Source organism: Chrysoperla carnea, chromosome 5 (assembly GCF_905475395.1).
Source record: "Chrysoperla carnea chromosome 5, inChrCarn1.1, whole genome shotgun sequence".
In the NCBI taxonomy this organism is placed as follows: domain Eukaryota; kingdom Metazoa; phylum Arthropoda; class Insecta; order Neuroptera; family Chrysopidae; genus Chrysoperla; species Chrysoperla carnea.
Window position 1 is genome coordinate 15,140,208 of NC_058341.1, and position 20,232 is coordinate 15,160,439.

Genomic DNA, 20,232 nt, shown 5'->3' on the forward strand with positions numbered 1-20,232 from the left:
CAGAGTTCGATAACAGGCAAGGTCGGTGCAGAAATTCATAACAAACAGTTATTTTACTTATTCTCTTCAATCCGATCAATAAAAGCAGAGATATTCAAGAAAACGTCACCAAGGAAAACAATATAGAGATAAATTGCCCCAAAACTGCGTACAGAAGGTCGTGCGGATCGTTCCGGATCATTGCGGATCGTTAGCCTTCTCACAAAATCTGCCGAAGTGATTATCAAAATCCTGTAAATTTTCCCAACTAATTGGGGTATTCATAAGTGTATATAAATTACACAAGAATTCATTTTTGAAGGGTATCCACATCATCATTCATTCTAAACAGCTGATACAGAATGAAAATTTATATACAATTCAGTTTGTATATCACAGCACGAAGCATATCAAAGCGGTTGGTTGATCGCGTCATTCACTATTTCAATATCCAACAAGAATCATTGTGTAGTCTCTACTACTTTATTAAAATGTCCGTGAATTTAAATAATTATAATAATTTTTATAACAAAATGACGTATTAAATAAAAATTATTTTTACTGCTGACACGACAATAAGATAAGAAGTTTTGTAAATTTTTGTGTTTGGTCAAAAAGTTTGAACGGAAAATTTGTGTTTACACAAGTAAGTTTTTTTTCTCTTTTTGATTATGTACATTTATTTTTCTCGCAATATTATTGCTTTGTTGTGAAAAATTATGAATATGTGTCAAGTTTTAATTATTGTGCGATGTTTTTTAACAAGCGTGACGTCACTATTGTATATAATCGTTGAATTGAAAAGTTGGAAGAATTCCAACAATTATATTATTTTGAATAAATCAATAGTTTGAAATTATTCTTTTTTATTTTTTTGCTATGTTGTTATAAAATTACGTAACTTTTTTTGAAAGTAAAACTGATATACTCGTATTAAACTCTAAATATGTATTAAATTTTTTAATGTAATAAATTACTTTCTCAAAAATTTATGAACTATATTAAAATTAAAATTTTAATGAAATTAGTTTTGCGAATTTGTTTATAATGTGTTTAAACTTTCTCGTTTCTTTTACTTTTTCGCATGCATGGAAAACTTTAAAATTTATTGATATTATGGTTTTGTGAAATTGTTTTTCATTATGGTCATGGTGCGTTAATGGGGCCTTGTGGTACGCCTAAATGCGTATACACGCATACCGGTGTCTATAACCGTAAATTGACACTATTGTTGTCCTAATGGTTTGATAAATTATTTTTCAAACATGTGAAAATTATTTTCTATGCGATTTTAATCCAGATTCGAATTACACGTATTTGATGTAATGCGTTAAACTATGCGTACATGATATTTCGCATAATGTGATGTTTTGAAGTCCCACTTCATTGGCTGTGGTTACCGAACATTTCGCAATTTTTTAGAGCGGTCGACTTTCTGTAAATTTAGTATCCTATACATTAATAACAGCAATTGGTATTCCAACTTTTCAGACGTTAACAGAATATGACAGGTTAGAAAGGCAGGAAATATTTATATATACTCATTTTCTCAGGGAAATACTTCGAAAAGGCGCTGTGTATACAGAGTGGGCCATTTTAATCTATACACCTAAATATCTCGTTCTTTAATTAACCAATCAAAAAATAACTAATACAAAAGTTTCCGAGTTGAATGGGGGACACATCAATCAGATTGGACCTAGGTCTTCGGGTTGTCAGTATGACGTCAGAGCATGATGTCACTCATCACACACTGCAACTTTTGTTTGGGTTTTCAACAAGATATAGAAGCCATATTTGTAATCTGATCAAGGGGCCATATTTGTAACCTGCCGTTTTCACTGAATGATAGAATCTAACATTGGAAAACGATTGATATGAGGGTTGAAAGTGGAAAAAACGCTGAAATAAGGACGTGATTTTGTAAGGACCCAGAAAAATTATTGGCTTAGAGTTGCGAACGATTTTAGTCTTGAAAAGTGTGAAAATAGTCGCTACCTTATTCTTGCGGTTCCATTACAAATTTCCCCCGGACATTGGTCGACATACAATTATTTTTCTGTCTTATCCGGGTCATAAGCGAGAAATATCTGCATATTATGGTTTAAAAGAATTAATCCACAGATTCTTACAAGCAAAATCGAAATTTTTATAAAATTAACATAAACTATTAATAAATTTTCCGCATGCAATGAAGGTTGTCTACACTATAAAGTATATTAATAAATAAGTTTTCATCACTTTGAAAATCGATTTCAGAATAAAAGGAATGGGGTTTATTTTTCTTATACATAATTTTGCGTCTGGTTACTATGAGCAACGAATTTAACTAACAAAAATACTTACCCCAAATTATTAAAGCATAGTAAACGATTCTCTTAGAAAAGAATGACAATATAGAAATTTTAAGTATTTTATATGTTTTTGTCCTTGTCTAATGTTATAACAATCAGTTCGCTATTGATTTTATTTTGATGATAATGTATGTTAAAAGGGAGTAAGGCAAGTTATGCAATCATATTTACATACATGTGTTGTGTGTGCACATGGTAAAAGTGTTTTTTTGCGTGCATATAGCGAAATATGATATCCGTTGAAAAATAAACGGTACAATTCTTGCTTTTATATATATTACGTTAAAATTGTAAAATTTCCTGCTTTTTTTTTTATCTTTTACAGCAAAATTGATATCAAAATCATTTTTTTGTCATTTTGAACGAGGTATATCGAAGGCTAAGAAGTGAAACGGTTTTGTTTGCGTTTAGGATAACTTTCTTTACCCTCAAGGACATATGCCATGTCCACGTAAAGTTTTTGATCAACCAGAGCACAGGGGACATTTAAGAAAATTGTATAAAATTACTACTGTACTTAAACTCTTTGTGTATCTCTTTGATATCATTTATGGTCTCGGATCAAATAATTATGGGTTTTTATTTTATTTTTGTAATTTAAATTTCAACTCAACTAAGCAGAAATTTTATACAATAAACGGTATTTCAATTTAATACATAGGTATTCATATAGTATAGAATTTTTTTCATCTTACCAGAATAGAGTAAATAATGACATACGTTTAGAAATCATATTTTACCCTTGGAGATCCTTGCTCATATCAAGTAGTTACAACAATTGAATTCGGAAGTTAGCTGGTTGCATTGTTTTCGCCAGACTGAAAATAGGATTATATCAAATTTTTACGATTTTCTTATTTTTTGAAAATTAGAAATATTTTTTGGGCCAATTTTTTTGAAAATCATCTATAGAGGTAAAATTATCTATGGAGATAAAGAACGTTGACTGACAGTTCATTGGACTAAATATGGCGGATAAATTTGAAACCATATAAGTACAGATTAAGGAATTTCAAACCCATTGGCGGTTAAAAATTTATCTGCCATGACCCCGCTTGACCCATGCGCCCTCTCTAGAGATTTATCTTATACAACTTCTAAGAAAACTGTCAATATTAAATTCGATTTCCTTACAAATACTTTTTTTTTGTAGATCAATCTATTGGCGTCAATTTGTTCTAATTTCTCACGTATTTGTGATGTATTGTCTTACCCACAACTAAACAATAGATAAAAATACACGCTTATTTATATTTTATGTATAATGATATACGGTTAGTCACATGATCATTCTTAAATTGAGGTTATGGAATTAAAAGTAAATTGAAATGTCAATTTTGATATCATTATATTTATTATTTTAATTTAATAAAAATGGTGTGAAAATAATTTTAAATTTAATGTTTTATAAAAATAACTTTTATTGTAAAATTATATTTTATTGTAAAATCATTCCGTATGCGATATTTAGTGTGAACGCGGCATAAATTTACGCTATAACCAAATAATTTGACCACATTTCTCCTTCAGTCCATGTACGCCCTACGAAAGTAGGCCAAAAACTAAAACTGGCACATTTGGAATCAGGTTACCTAAAAACGTAAAGATTCATTTCTTATGCTTAAAATACCGTAAATGCTTCCTTAGAAGTTGTTTTTCTGTATAAGGCTCAATCTCATTCCAGCCATAAGGATGAGATAAAATAATTCGTCCTAGCCTTTTAGGCTTGAGATAGAAGCTATCTAAGTTGTCAGACTGAGAGTTCATTGTATTCTTAAGTTCGAGGCATAATTCACCATAGTCATAAGGCTGTAATACAGCTCATCCTAGCCATAAGGCTAGGACATAATTATAATCCTAGTAATATTTATCCTAGCCATAAGTTTGAGAGATAAATCATCCTGTAATTCACCTTGGCTCTAAAGATGACAAATAATTCATCCTATTCATATAATACTTATCTCAGCCACAAAGCTGAGTAATATTTCATTCTAGCCTGTAGGCTGGATTGCAATTTATGTTGGCCATAGGACTGAGATAAATTTCATTCTAACCATAAGGCCGAGATGAAATGTATTCTAGCCATAAGTCTAAAATGTGTAGCATTCAAATTCGATTCTACCCGTTATTCTGAGATTAATTTCATTCTTCCTTCATTCTAGCCCTGAGGCCATGATACAACGCATCCTAGCCGTTGGGCTAGGAAATAAAACTATAAAGGTTCCTCGCCTCATGGGGGAAATAAAATCTTAATAAATCCGTTCTAGTATTAAAATTTAAATAACCGATAAGAGGAAAAAAATTGATTACAAATAATTCTTTTTTTTAGTTTGATTAGATTTTAATTTTATTATTACTTTTATTAGTTACAAATTGCGACATATTGTTGACTTATAAATTACTGCCACATATTAAGGCCGAAAATATACGTATCACTTTGAAATACGAAAGTATTCTAATTTTCGTGCAAGAATAGCATAGGAGATGTGTCAGATTATAACAAACATTGATACTTTTCTATAGCACATGTATTCTCAACCTTATTTTACAACTGTATACAATATAATATCATTTCTTATTAGAGATTATAACAGTTTTCCTTAGCAGCAAATAAATAATTAGAATAATTACATTATAAACGGAAAATTAAAATCAATTAAATTTAAACGGTCACATTATTTTAAGAAATGGCTTATCCAACGGTAGCACGATTTTTAACTTGCGGATATATATAATAACCGCGATAAAATATCCCGCATAAAATGTGTATATACACACGATAAAATATGTTCTTGAATGAATATTTTTATCTGGTCTTGCAGGCGCCCGTTATTTTAGAAAGTATAGGGTGTTCATTTCAACGATCCATTCTGTTTTATAAGTTGGTTTCAATTGAAATACAAGTTATCCGAGCCATAAGGCTGAGATGAAATTCATCTTGGCCATACGACTGAGATACAATTCATCCTAGCCATAAGGCTGAGATGAAATTCATCTTGGCCATACGGCTGAGGTACAATTCATCCTAGCCATAAGGCTGAGATGAAATTCATCTTGGCCATACGGCTGAGATACAATTCATCCTAGCCATAAGGCAGAGATGAAATTTATCTTGGCCATACGGCTGAGATACAATTCATCCTAGCCATAAGGCTGAGATGAAATTTATCTTGGCCATACGGCTGAGATACAATTCATCCTAGCCATAAGGCTGAGATGAAATTTATCTTGGCCTTACGGCTGAGATACAATTCATCCTAGCCATAAGGCTGAGATGAAATTCATCTTGGCCATACGGCTGAGATACAATTCACCCTAGCCATAAGGCTGAGATGAAATTCAGCTTGGCCATACGGCTGAGATACAATTCATCCTAGCCATAAGGCTGAGATTCAATGTATCCTAGAGATAAGGCCGAGTTGAAATTCATCTTGGCCATACGACTGAGATACAATTCATCCTAGCCATAAGGCTGAGATGAAATTCATCTTGGCCATACGGCTGAGATACAATTCATCTTAGCCATAAGGCGGAGATGAAATTCAACTTGGCCATACGGCTGAGATACAATTCATCCTAGCCATAAGGCAGAGATGAAATTCAACTTGGCCATACGGCTGAGATGAAATTCATCTTGGTCATACGGCTGAGATACAATTCATCCTAGCCATAAGGCTGAGATGAAATTCATCTTGGCCATACGGCTGAGATACAATTCATCCTAGCCATAAGGCTGAGATGAAATTCATCTTGGCCATACGGCTGAGATACAATTCATCCTAGCCATAAGGCTGAGATGAAATTCTTCTTGGCCATACGGCTGAGATACAATTCATCCTAGCCATAAGGCTGAGATGAAATTCATCTTGGCCATACGGCTGAGATACAATTCATCCTAGCCATAAGGCTGAGATGAAATTCATCTTGGCCATACGGCTGAGATACAATTCATCCTAGCCATAAGGCTGGGATACAATTTATCCTAGCCATAAGGCCGAGATAAAATTCATCTTTATTCGTTCTCACGGAATACAAATTCTCTGCTATAAGGTTGATATACAATTAAGTCTATTTATAAGCCACCATTATATCAAAATGTTTAATAGCGGAATTATGTCAGGATATTATGTTTGTTGACAAAAGTTTCAGGCAAGTTTTTGTTTGTTTTTGTTTTTGAATTAAAAATTAAAATATTCATAAAAACATGATTTTCACTTGATTAATCTTGCGTTGAAAAAAGTGCATTCAGTTTTAATCAATTTTGCAGACAGTCTACAAAATAAATATTTACAATTTTTGTACATTAACATACAATAAACAATTTATAAGAAAATAAAGCCACTATCCCAGAAATATTATTTTTAAAAATTTTAATTTTTCAAGGATTTGTATGGTCTTTTTAGGCCGAGGCAATAATTAAATACTTCTTGAAGTTCTTTTTAAAAATTTAAAAGTTTTTCTGTATTTAACTTGAGTTAAATACAGAAAGAAAGAGTTTGAGTTGAAGGTATCTGCCTTTTTATACGATGACTCAATCAGATTCAGTTATATTTAGAGGAGTATACTTTTTCGAGATAGTTTTCTAACATATTTCTAATAACACTACACGAAAGTTGATCATTATCTTGTGTGAAAAACAAAAACTTTTCCTACTTATTTAATATTCATGTCACAACTGTATAAAAACACAACATATATGAAAAAAAGGATTTTCTATTTTTCAAGGATACACATAAAAAAAGGTTTATAACCTTGTCTTCTTCCTTTTTTTAACGACACTACGACTACTGAATTTGCTGATTTGATATACGGGCCTAACGGAATGTGAAATGAGTTTAAAAGTTTCGTGATAAATTTTAAGATTGTTTTACTTCATTTTTGAATGTTATGTAGTTTTTCTCTACTTCATTGAAATGGGATAAATTATTTTAAATGTGTTCAAATTGTAAAATGCGAAGAGCTTCCAAAATTTTTACTGATCTCAGATCTGTAAGAAATTGAGAGTTCAAAACGTCCAAAAACTATGAAGAAATTTCTACTGCTTAGAGAAAATTGACTTGGAAAATTCAAATCATGACTAAATAAAAAAACCTTAACAATTTGATATTTGAATCTAAAAGCTGCACATTACTGTATTGATTTGCAAATTCATATTGTCTCATTCTTATTAACTATTTTAAGATATCGTGTATCTCTTTTTACCTATGGTGGCTATAATGTTTGCAATAATCAAAAAGGGAGGTACTTCGTACAACCCTTTGTGGTATAACTAAACTAAATCAAACTAAAACTATTGTCTATTATTAATTCAGTGACCGATTTATGTAACAAAAGGTGATTGTACTGCGATAGAAATATATTTTATATAGCAAACAGCGATGGTATCTGTATAGACTATGGTTTTACAAAAAAAATTTTATTTATTGATGAAGAAATTACTTGTAATTATTAGAAGCATGCAACCGCAAGAAATGCAACCAAAGTTCTGTACAAGATGATTCAGAACTTAAATATTTTTACATTTTCAAAGTGATTAATTATATCCAAAGTTGATTCAGGAATAGTCAACATAGATATTTCTATTTAAAACAAAAACCGAAAATTTTCGATATCGTTGCGTATAAAACAATTACAAAAGTGAAGAAAATTAAAGAAGTTTTTCAATTGAAAGTGGTTTTTTTTAACTGTAAATTCATACACTAGTGACGTCAACATATCGCTTTAGTAACGCCATCACACGAAGAAATGATAAAACAACATGCAGGATGATAAATGGTTTGTTTCTCAACTAATTTTTTACTAGATTATAACATAATTTTACATGAAAACAAGTCGAAAAATGTGAATTTAGTGTGATTACGATTGGCTCCTAGTCTTAACGGATATTAAGACGGCACAACCAATCATAAAGTTGTTTTTTTATTATTATTATTATTTTTTAAATTACTTAAATATACTTTAGATGCCGATTTACTATCTTAAAGTCAGGTTTTAATAGTTGGGAATCGTTTGTCTGGGACATCCTGTTAATGTCTGGTATTAGAGAAATGATAACATCGTATTCATCTTAGCTTAGATATTTAATATTTTATACAAAAAAATATTGATGTATTTTTAAAATAAAGGTTAAAACACAGTTAGAGTGAAAGATCTTAAAAATATCAAAACAAAAAATATATAAAGTATAATAAAAAGTGAAAATTAACTTAAATTACAGGATGTCCCACATTCATAACGAGTTATGAGAATAATAACAAGTCATTTAAATTGTGTGATGTATACCCAAGAGAGCGGTTTTTAATCGCTGATGTTCTTAATTTACTTTAAAATGTTTTAATTTAAATAAAAGATTTATTGAAATTTATTTTTCTCAACAACTTAAACATAAAATTTCGTTGTTTAATTAAAACAAAAATGATTCGGGTTTTTTTTTCAGTTTTTCTATTTAATTGTCAAAACTAATCTACACCGATTTTATCCAAATTCTGCAAAAAATCGAACTAATTATTGCAAATACAATCATGTTTATGTGTGTGACACCTTATATTTTTATTAATTTATACAGAATGTCACACACTAAAATAACAGGTTCTTTTTTTTTTTATATTATTGGCGAGACATTGAAATTAAGAAAGTTGTCGTAATTTATTACTAGAGAAAATTGTATAATATAAGTATTAATATTAATTGTTTAAATATGGTCAAAACCGGCCATCAATACTATTTATTATATATTAATTATAAAAGTAAAGGAATAGATTTTTATATTTATTGATTTACAATTATTATTTTTATTGATTGAGATCTGATAAATAAAATTCTAATTGCTTTATAACTAACGGATGACGACCGTACCTATACTTCCACGTGCTAATATTGCCAAACTAGTTTTTTTGCTGTTATTGTATGTAATATGGGAGAGTCTTGTACCTTGAATCATGATTGTTTTTAAAGCTATTTTTCTTTAGTAATAATGGAAATTATCTCTCGATTGGAAATTTTCTTATTAAACAGCAATCGATCAAAATTATGTAAATACTTTACTAATATGTGATTTAAGTACAATGGCATAATGAACCATGGTTCATTCCTTGAGGTACTATGAATCTTCGTTACCCATTGCATAAATGAAGCATATAATTGAAGCGTTGGAAATTATATATAAGTTTTTCTGATAGGAATTTTCTTCTCAGAACATTTAGTAACAGTTTAACAGATTATTTCATTGACTCAGGTCAAGGTACTAAATCTTTCCCTATTACAAATATAATATTTTTGAAGCCTTATAAAGGATCAATGTTTTCACTTATCATTACAATGTGAAAGTCATTTTTAAATAATTCTAATTTCTTAATTACTACATATTATTAGTGGAAATGATTTTTGTTGTAATCTTGTAATGTAATACATCATGTAACTTCCGTTAATGGTTTTATTGTTTTGTTTTTGTTTTCATAAAAAAAAAAAACATAATTCTATTTTTAAAATGATAGAACAAGCTTTCATTTATAACTGTTTTTAGTATTTCTGTAAATAAATTCCCAGCCAGACAAGCCTTCAAATAATTTTCTTAGTAATCCGTACCAGAAAATAAACGTTTAGACTATTTTTATTGTCAGCTTATGTTTAAGTAAAGTTTAAAACATGACAAATTCTAAACCAAGTTTTTTTTATTATTAGCGACAGTTGTTTCGAGGGTTCGAGTTTCGAGAAACGACTGTAATCTCGAAGAATTCTCGCAAATGAATGATTTTTACGAAAAATTCAAAAATTGTATTATATTTTACAATTTTTTAGTGCTCCGTAGGAAAAAAACTAACTATTTTCTCTGTAAGTCTAATGTTTACAAACAAAAGCTGAAAAGTTGATGGTGTGGACCATAAGTTATGAAGCTTCATACAACTGTGCGTGGCTTATTGAATCCTCAATGCATTTGTCTTGATTCAAACTTAGTTGCTTTATATAAATATAATTTTTTTTTAATTTCAAGGATTTAATAAAAAAATTTTGTTTAATATTCCGGTTTGATGTAATTGATAATAAATAATTTAAATACCATATTTTAACATTTGCTTACTGATGAAATTAAAAATTTGTTGAATACATATTCAAAATACAAGTTGTGTTGCATTAAATAAAAATACTAAAAGCTTGAAGAGTCCTTGTTTAAAATTTGTGGTATAGTCTGAAGAAATGAATAGCATATATTTTCGTTTTTTAAAGTATAAGGGCTAGATTTGGTTTGAAAAAATTTAGAAACTTCTTGTTTTCTATTCAGTATGTATTTTTGAGAGCAAATTTTGTTTATAAACAGGGTGTGTCAGGAGTAATGGACGCTCTTGTTGCATCAGATAGAAAATAAAATTCTAAGACAAAATTATTAAAATATAGAATAGCCAAAAAGTTGTTAAATACTTATAAAATTTAAAAATGGGAAAATTCGTTTCATTTTGAACGTCTTCTCAAGGCAGCGTAAGATTTGCCAGCAGAACTGATTCTTTATTTTACGCTTGCAATATATGAAGAGTTCACACTAGATTTTCTCTGAATACATAATTTATTAATGACTTTTCCAAACACCTGTACAAGCTGTTTTTATTAAAATAAATATTTTCTTATCTTAAAAAATATGTTTTTATCAAAATATGTGATAAAAAAGAAACCGTGTACAATTTGACTGACGTGTTCGTCCTATTCTATCCATAGCACTTTTAAAATAATATAATTTCAAAAGTAGGTGTGTAAATGAGTTAATATTGAAACTACTTGAAAGTGTGAACTGATTTAATATAAATTTATAAAATATTTTGCTTCAAGTAAAAAAAATTGTCGAACAGGTTCGTTATCAATTATCATAAATCTTAATTTGTTATGAAAAGTTATACTTGAGTGCGCCTGCGTTTGTTTGTATATATTTGAGCTTAATTAAGATAATTATTATGTTTTTAAGTTAATTTTGAAATTGATATCATGCGACCTTGAAATATATTTCAATTTTTTTTATTGAGAAAAATGTATTTTTTTTTTTGTGTTTGTTGCGAAATAATACTTGTTCAAGGTTTCGGATTTCTAGATCAAAATAATTATACAATTTTTTAAATTCTATGAATTAACCAAAATAAATATGTATATGAGTTTCATATAGAATTTCAGGCGAGATTGTTAAAAATGTTCGATTAAGTGTCAAATAAACCCGATTTTGGAACAAAATTACTGTATATATCAAGTTTTATCTAATTCGGAAATAAAAATTTGTTTTTCAAAGAAGGATTTTTCAAAGGCTCAATAAGTAATAGTTAAACAAAAAAAATTTTCGCGACTTTTAGGTCCTCTTAAGGTCCCTCTTTTGATTCCTCTTAAGGTTTTTATTTAACGCGGTTGGGTTTTTTGATTTTTTTAATTTTGAATTTCAACGACGTAATATTCGGTATGTTACTATGGAAGTTAAGTGATGTTTCACGACAAATTTTTTTTCGTGTGCACTCAAGGTTATTTTAATTTCATAGTTTCAAAGCACGATTATTGGTCTACAATTAGACTATTAAAAAAAAAAAAACATAACCCAGGACCGGCTTTAAACAATCAAAATTTTCTAATTCTAGATTTGGGTAACTTGACAAAAAGACTGATTTCATAAAAGACAATGAGTGCAGAGATGCCGTCAACAATAACAAATTCACAACAATTAAATCGTCCAAATACATTATTGACACAATCAAAATGTACAAACTGTGATAAACAACAGAAAGCCCAAAATGGTCGAAGTAGTTTAACAAATTTAAATACAATTTTGGGTAAGCCACAAGTATTATTACAATCAACGACACCGTCACCAGGAAATGTCACAAAAATACCCGTATCAACAAAATCAACGTCATTGACACCATCACCAGGCATGCTCCGACGTTCAACTTCGTTACGCTTGCGCGGTGATCGATTTACCAGTAGCCACCACCAATGCAGTACAACAAATATGATTGGGGGTGGTTTGTTGTCAACTTCGCCGTCGTTGAAAGGACACCAACATTATCATGTTTCGAACAGTCATTCATGTGGACTTGGTACTCATAGACATGGTAAGTTCCTCGAAAATTCTAACCAGGAAGTAATTTTCTAAAAGGGAATTTTTTTGTCTTTCATAGATTCACAACAATTTCATTCAACAAGTAAGATAAATTTAAACGGGGAAGGGGGTGGGGGTAAGGGCTCCGTAAATTCGGGGCCCTTCACTACCTCCACGCAATTTTTAAACACGGAACGATCCCCAAATCATAGACAACGAACGAATGCACCTAGTACCCCATCGGCCACACGAAAAAGTCCAGGAATTAATAAGAGTCCATTTAAAGATATTCAAGAATCGCCAACGCGGCAACGAAGCCTTGTAAGTACATAAAGATAGTTTTTTTTTTGTACTGAGTGGTAAAAAAAGTGGAACACTAAAAGTGGAAATTACTATAAAAAAAATCAGATCAGAATCAGGTGCATCAAATCAGAAAAAATGTTTAATTTCAAGTACTATTTTTTTTTCCCATTGAGCACCCCGTATAAATTTTCATATCAGCTGTATAGATTATAGGTTGATTGTATATAAATACCTCTCAGTGTACTTTAAAATTGGATTTTCAACAATTGTTTTGATAATAACCTTAATAAATTTTTATTTCTAACTTTGATTGTATAGGCAATTTACTTTTGTCTATCTTTTATATATGCAATATGCATTACATATAATATATGACTTTTGCATAACTTTAAATAAAGATATACAATGGATATACAATGTTAAATGTCAAAAGGATAGAATTTCACACGTGACATTTAAATTATAGTAGAACCTCGTTACGTTAATATTTAAAGTAAGGATCGAACACTTGAAGAGTTTAAATTAAGAAGGTTCATTACAGTCTCCCATTTTTGCTTACATGTTAATAGAAGAAATGAACTATTCTTCCATATTTGTTAAATTACTCGAAGCTACATGCTCGTATTGTTCGTTTCAGTTTTAGAAGGAAATTTCAGTCCCTGTGGGGAAATGATAGAATGAAACTTTAATAATTTATGTAGATTTTATACATAATCGGGGTTTTACTGTCGAAAGTTTTCTGAATGTTAGTTTTTTGTTGTTTATTTATTTTATTTTCGTTTGATGTTAGGATAGGAAAAAATTCAAAGGTTACGAAAGGTCATTTAAAGTATTCATGAGGGTATCTTTTCATCTTTATGTGAAAAAGTACACATTTTTCATTGTCAATTTTAATTTAAATTTTCTTTTTTTTAAAAAAAGATAAACATTATTGATTTTTTCCTGTATACATCTTGTGCAATTAAATATTTATAATCATGTTTTGTAGTATATTACAAATAAATTGAATATTTAGGAGCGTGTTTTCGAAAATACAGTGTCCTTCAGGAAGTTTTAATCATTTTTGACTGGAAATGAACCCAAATTTGGTTTTTATTCAACATCCCACATATATATTTTTTAACTCCTTCGAGGAAAAAATATTTCCTTTGGTATGCCTTTCCATGTTTCCATGTCGATTTTACCGTCAAAAAGTATCATCAATTATACAGGACAATCGAAATTCATAAGAAAATTTTAAGAGAAAATGTTGTATAAAGATGTAACCTTTAGATGACGCTTAACGCTGGCTTTGAGCGTCAAATTAGAGTTTCATCTTGCTGAAAAAAATAAAGATATGTCAAGCGTCAAGCATCAGCGTCAAATTGTAAAAATGAGTCAAGTATCAGCAGGAAAATACACCTTTAAAAGCCTATAAAATACTTTTGTAAACAGGACACCCGAGATTATAATCTAGTGCGTTGCACAATACATTGTTATTCATTTTAAGGAGAAAAAACTAGTCTCATATGAATTATAAATGTGTGCTAAATAGCATTGCTAATAATTCTCAATTCATCTAACCCCTCTGCGACTTCATTATTAATCAACTAAATTACCTCTAATGACTATTCAACTCCCCACATTAATTCATTAATAATATTAAAAAGATCCTTTTAATTTATTAATAACATAATTATTTTGCCTTTTTATAGTCCTTGTCATTGTCAACACAAACAGCCAGTCCACATACGCCACCAGTAAGTCCTGATCGTGGATTCGATCAAGATGATGAAGATGATTTGGATTCGTTACACAGTTACAGCAGTATTGCAAGCACAGCGTCATGTGATCACGCTTATGTTGCCAGAAATGGTACAACTTTCTCTGGTAATTATAATTATTAATTAATAATATAAATTAATTAATGCAACTAGTTTTTTATGATTTCCTTTATTAATTTTTATGAATTATTTTGTAATTTTTATAAAAAACGGGGGAATGTTTGAAATTCCATTATTGTATTTAGGAATGTTTATGTGTTGTAAGAATTGTTGACCTTACTACAGTTTCTAGAAAGGAGTTTTATGCCCGAACTTCCTCTGATTTATTGCAATAGTTTCAATTTCAAAAATTTTCTCGCGTTTGGGTTTCCTCCAAATTCGAATGTGAAAATTATAGTTCTGTCCTTCTTACTCTTACAAAACCTAATGGAATAATTTTGACTGTTTTGCTTTTTTTTGCATACCGTTTTGGCTGTTTTGCATAAAGAAAAAAGAAAATATAAAGAAAAAAGTATGAGCTTTTTTCAAGAAACTATTTTATTGTAACTAAGAAATTATCGAATTTTTTGATCTTACTTAAAAAAAATTATCGCGTTTGGAAATTTCAAAATTCATCCCTTCCCCAATTTTCTTGGAAACATCGTTATAGATTTATTAAAACTTGACGAAAATTGTTAAGATCAGCCTCATTTAAAATATAATTAACTGACAATGTCACATCTTGGAATAGACATTCAATGCATTCAAATAAAAAAAATTGATTAAAATTAATTTAATTGAAAGTAGCCCTGAACACTTTTCGGTAGATAAGCTATTATAGGCGTGTTTATTAATAGGGTGAAGGTCGATCTTATACCGCCTTCTCCTGTTTTAATACTGAATTTATAATGCGTCCGTCATTTACGATATTAAATATGAATTATTCTGAAAAAACTTTTTTCGCATATTTTGCTTTTATATACAATTAATTACCTATTTTTAATTACTCTAACTTAATTATTTATCGAAAATTTTACAGGGAGAAAAATGAAATATGTAGTACATTGTTCTTCACATGCTGGACAAACAGGTGATGAATATTTAACGCCAACACAACGTGCCCAACGTCAGATCAGACGTTTAAAATCGTTATTACAACAGGCAAAATTAGATTTAGAACAAAAAGATAGTGATATATTTCGTTTAACAAAAGAAGTCGTAGAACTACGACTTTACAAAGCATCATTAAATTCTCCATCCGATGATAAATCAAATTCTTCGAGCGAAGTGGTGACCGTCTGTGAAAATACACCAGATGATTCCCCAAATCAACCTGTCAATGAAACTGTTTCAAATGAGACGAAAATATTATTACAACAACAGTTGTCCGCTTCAATTCAGTCCCAAACAGTTCCACCACCAGCATTGTCCTCAACTTCGTCAGTGCCTACAGAGGATACAATGCAAACGTCATGTACTACAGATTCGGGACATTTTGATGATTTGGTTGGGGCTTCACCAAGTCATCAACTACGGGATAAAGCTGTTGAAACTGTAAGTTAATAAATCGATTATTGTAGCTTTAAAATTGAGTAATTTATACCGCCTTGCGTTATTAAAACGTTAAAATAGCAGAAAAATTTTATATTTCGCGGAATTTTTAACTTATTTTCAGAAATTCATTTGCCTATAACAGTGTATAAGTTGGAACAAATATTTATGATGGATTATTGTTTTTTAGGATGAAGAAATTGAAGACAGAGACGAAGAACGTAAAAAATTAATTGAATATTATGAAAATAAATTACAAGAATTAACCCGTTTGCATGGAGATGAAACGCAAGAGCTCAAAAGACAACATAACGATCGCGTTGAAGCCCTACTAAAAACCTTGTCCGAAGTGAATGAACGTTATTGTCAATTAATGCCTGATTATGAGACGGCTAAAGAACGCATACGTGACCTAGAAAAGCAATTAGACGATGTAGTTACACAATTAAAAGATAGTGAGGAAAAACAAAAGAAAATCTATCTCAAATTGTACGCGGATACAAAAGATAGTAAAGATGTTGCTGACGGTGGTGCGGTTGTTGCAAATGGTGATGTGACTCCTGGTGCTAGTACTTCAACAGCGCTTAGTCGTGTATCTGTTGCCGATTTATTACATCAATTACAAGTGACACAGATTGAATTGGATAATATTAAGGTTGGTTTGATCAAAGTCTTGTTTTTTGTTTTTAAATTAAATGAGATGAGTTTTAGTGCCTTTTTGTCGGCTATCAAAATATTTAACAACCACAAAAATATATTTTTGCAAATTACTAAAATTCATTTTAAAAAATTTCTAGCTTCCTTACATTTAATCGGAAAAAATTATCAATAGCTAGGTGATTTTTCTATCTTAAGATTATTACAGTCGAATCTCAATGAGTATGGAGTTTTAAACTTCGAAAGGCTTATAAAGTTAAGGCGGTTTAAAAGTAAGCGAAATTTCTACTTTTTTATTGGTTGTATAGCCCAATGGTAGTGATCTATAGCCTAACGGAGGCTCAATTTGCTCAAAATATTCCTTTAAATGCAAAGGAGTAACGAAGGTTTCATGTCCCGTGGAGGAGGGAAGGCGTTACTTTATTAATTTATAGAGGTTTTTTGGCTATCGAGGTTCTACTGTATGTTATTATGAGGGTGTTACATTCTATAAAAAGGTTTACGGAAGTCTTTTTAATAAATCCAAAGAGTAGGATATTAGTACTATCTTCCTAAGTTTTTTTTGACATTTTCCTCTGTCATAAGTGTCTCATAATTGAAGAAATTTTTCAAGAGTTTCTGATCTTACTTGATGTCCAGCTAGCCACGGGCTAAGCTACCATTTATTTCAGGCAGCCCTCGTACTTAGAGAATGTCGTAATGGAATGAATTGAATGCCTCAGACCCAATTCAAGATATTACTTCCTGGGAAAGTCGGTATAAAAGGAATTTCCTTCACAACTTGATTCATCAAAGTCTTGAATTCCAAAGACATTTGCCAAATTATTGTTCGTATTTTTTATGAAGCTGTCATTTCTGAGTCCCGAGTTATGAGCCTTAAATCAGTGTGTTTACCGTCGTTTGTCTATAATACAATGTAATTACACGGCCTAACCCAGTAACTTTTAACATCGTTTTTCAAGAAAACCACGTACAGGAATGACATCATATTTTGGTAAGGTTTTCCTTATTAATTGACTGTTAATTTTTAGAAAGTTTGTCGTAAAATAGAATTTTCTTCGTAACAACCTTAACAATCTTCAATCCGTAACGAAATTAAACTTCGAGTTTAATGTAAAAAATACGTTATCGCCCAAAATGGAAAACGATTTTAATGAATGTAAGGAAGTTGCTTATCCATTGATTTTTTTGTATTTACTAATAAAACATTTTGAAATTGGAAATATTATAATCTGATATCGATCTTCATATATTTGTCGCTCGCTCTGCATCTGTTCTACGCCTCTACACATCAATCAGGACGTGTGTCAATCAGCCGATCAACATGCAACTAGTGCACAGACTTTGCTCAGTGCAAAGGAGGCTGTATCATTATGGGTATTAGGTGCCCGTAAGGTCTGTACAATACATAAAACAAACAAACAAAAAACGCAAACATTTTTTTTTTATTCGCTTGGTTTAAAACATTTACAGCACAACTTTGCATGTTAAGCACGCCATATTTTTTTTAACAATTTCTGCATGATTTTTCATTTTCACATACAGGAGGAGAATCAATCCTTTCTATTTACTAATTTATTTACCATCCATCTTCGAAATTTTTTAGCTTTAAAAGCATGGTGACTTTTGGTTTCTATTCAATTTATTTATTTAGGGTTGAACCATAAAAAATTTCGTCAAACTGTAGGTCAGAAAGTATTATTTGGGGGCCATTCTTAACACGTATGAAGCTCTGCGTACAAACTTCCAAGTTACGCGAAAGCTTAAAAATTATGCATATTTTTTTAGGAGGATGTGTTAAGAATGATCCAATGAATTTTTTCGACCAAAAAATAAATTTTGACGCATTTTTTTGTGGATTTATTTATTTTAGAAAAGGTTAATTAATTTTTTGTTGGTTTTTTGGTTTCCAGGCAATGTATCGACGTCTAGTGGAGGCACAAGGAAGTAAAACTGATTTAGATCCGGAAGTAACATTACAGTTCCTAAAATCAGCAATTTATTATTTCTTAACTGATAAGGAAAATCATCGTGGACATTTACGTGCTATAGAAAGTATTTTAGGATTTTCACATGTGGAAATTGCTAATATCAATAAAGCGACAAACACGTCGTAATAACCAAAGAAAAATCATCTATAAATTTCAAATCTGAGAAGATTTTCAACAATAAAATCTAAATCGGTATTACGCTCTTTGTAATCGATGAAAATTTCCATGAAGGAAATTCTACTTATTAAGGAATGGAAAATTGTTTTTGACTGAATTAGTTTTCAATTAAGAAATCCTAAGAATAAAAAAAAAAAAGGATTAAGAAATTCTTTTTGTATTATAAGAAATTACGTAGAACTTTAATCACTCTTCGCTCATTCGGCGAGGCGATAAAGTTTCGAGGTTAAAAAAAGAATCTCTAATACTAAATTATAAACAAAATTCTTGTGATTTTTAATCTAGTTTTACTGTAATTTTTACATTTAAAAAAATGTGGTCAAAATAGGTGACAATTTTTTGTATTTTTATGTTGTAAAAGAATGACGAGTTTTTTTTATATTGGGAAATTTTTGCCAGAGCTTAAATTGAGAATATTTTGGTGAGAGATTTTTTTTTGTTTCGTGTGAAAAATTAGGAAAACTATTTTCACCACTTAATAAATAAATTTAAAAAAAAAGTTAAAATCACAAATATCTATATTCAATCCTAGATAGCTGACTTAAGTAAAAGAAGCAATTCCAATAAAACTCTGTAGATAAGGTAATTTTGACCCAAATAATACAAAAATCGTGTTCATTTAACGATTGGATGGAGAGTTTTTGAGATATCGATCAAAAACTCATACTAAAGTCGATTTCAGGGAAGTTTTTACAAAATATTAACAAATATTGTGAAATTGAGTAGTTTTTTTGTAACTTTTGGGTCCGTATTACTCTAGGAAATTTAAAAATTAGGACATCGATGCTTCGTACTTCCACGAACATCTACGACCTTCTCGCCTACTCTATTACGATGAGAAAGAAGATAAAAAAAGATGTCCCAAAACAGCGAATATAAGATTTTGTATAGATATTTGATGTTAATATGTTATTGTTGCTAAGCGCTCTTCTTGTTACTATGAAATCTATTTTATATTGTTTAGTTTCATTTATATAAAATAGGTCTAAATCAATTTAAATGTGAGTAGTTCTTTGCAAAATATTCTAAAAAAACTACAAAAGAAAAAAAAAACTCTATAGGCATAAATTTAGTTGTTTTTTGATATGTAGATACAAAACAAAACGGTTAACGGTGCTGCATATTTTCGTTAAGTTACTGCAACAGGTCAAAAAATAATTTCACACTCCAACTTCTAATCCAAAACAAAAAAAAGGAATTATTTTCTTTGTGGATGTACTAAATCTATATATGTGGCTTTTTGCACGTAATTAACGATATTTATTCATATTCTTATGTGAAATGCTAATTACGTCCATTTTTAATTAATATGATTCATATTTTATGCAAGAAAAATTAAATTAATTAATATATTCTATGAATACTGGTATTCAAAACAAATCAAGAAATGATAAAACACTTATTATTGAATACAA

The 20,232-nt window shown here is 30.0% G+C and overlaps 1 protein-coding gene across 2 annotated transcripts; it reads left to right on the plus strand.

Moving 5' to 3' along the window:
• The first annotated feature begins 405 nt into the window (after positions 1–405).
• Positions 406–19,085, plus strand: LOC123299627. 2 transcript variants are annotated; one of them, XM_044881893.1, is made up of 8 exons: positions 406–625; positions 11,936–12,409; positions 12,476–12,717; positions 14,394–14,568; positions 15,481–15,995; positions 16,183–16,647; positions 17,949–18,044; positions 18,563–19,085. In XM_044881893.1, the coding sequence occupies exons 2-8, from the start codon at positions 11,977–11,979 to the stop codon at positions 18,764–18,766; spliced, it is 2,130 nt and encodes a 709-aa protein (XP_044737828.1). In that variant the 5' UTR covers positions 406–625; positions 11,936–11,976; the 3' UTR covers positions 18,767–19,085. The 2 variants fall into 2 exon arrangements, with proteins under 2 accessions (XP_044737828.1, XP_044737829.1); XM_044881894.1 differs by lacking the exon at positions 17,949–18,044 and having other exon boundaries at positions 407–625; positions 18,563–19,083.
• Positions 19,086–20,232: the final 1,147 nt, after the last annotated feature.

What these genes read in the sequence shown, in the direction of transcription:
- LOC123299627 (XM_044881893.1), top strand. Translation starts at nt 11,977, where the DNA reads ATGAGTGCAGAGATGCCGTCAACAATAACAAATTCACAACAATTAAAT. An exon ending in ACTTGGTACTCATAGACATG is followed by an intron (nt 12,410 to 12,475) that starts GTAAGTTCCTCG and finishes TGTCTTTCATAG; the next exon opens with ATTCACAACAATTTCATTCA. An exon ending in GGGATAAAGCTGTTGAAACT is followed by an intron (nt 15,996 to 16,182) that starts GTAAGTTAATAA and finishes ATTGTTTTTTAG; the next exon opens with GATGAAGAAATTGAAGACAG.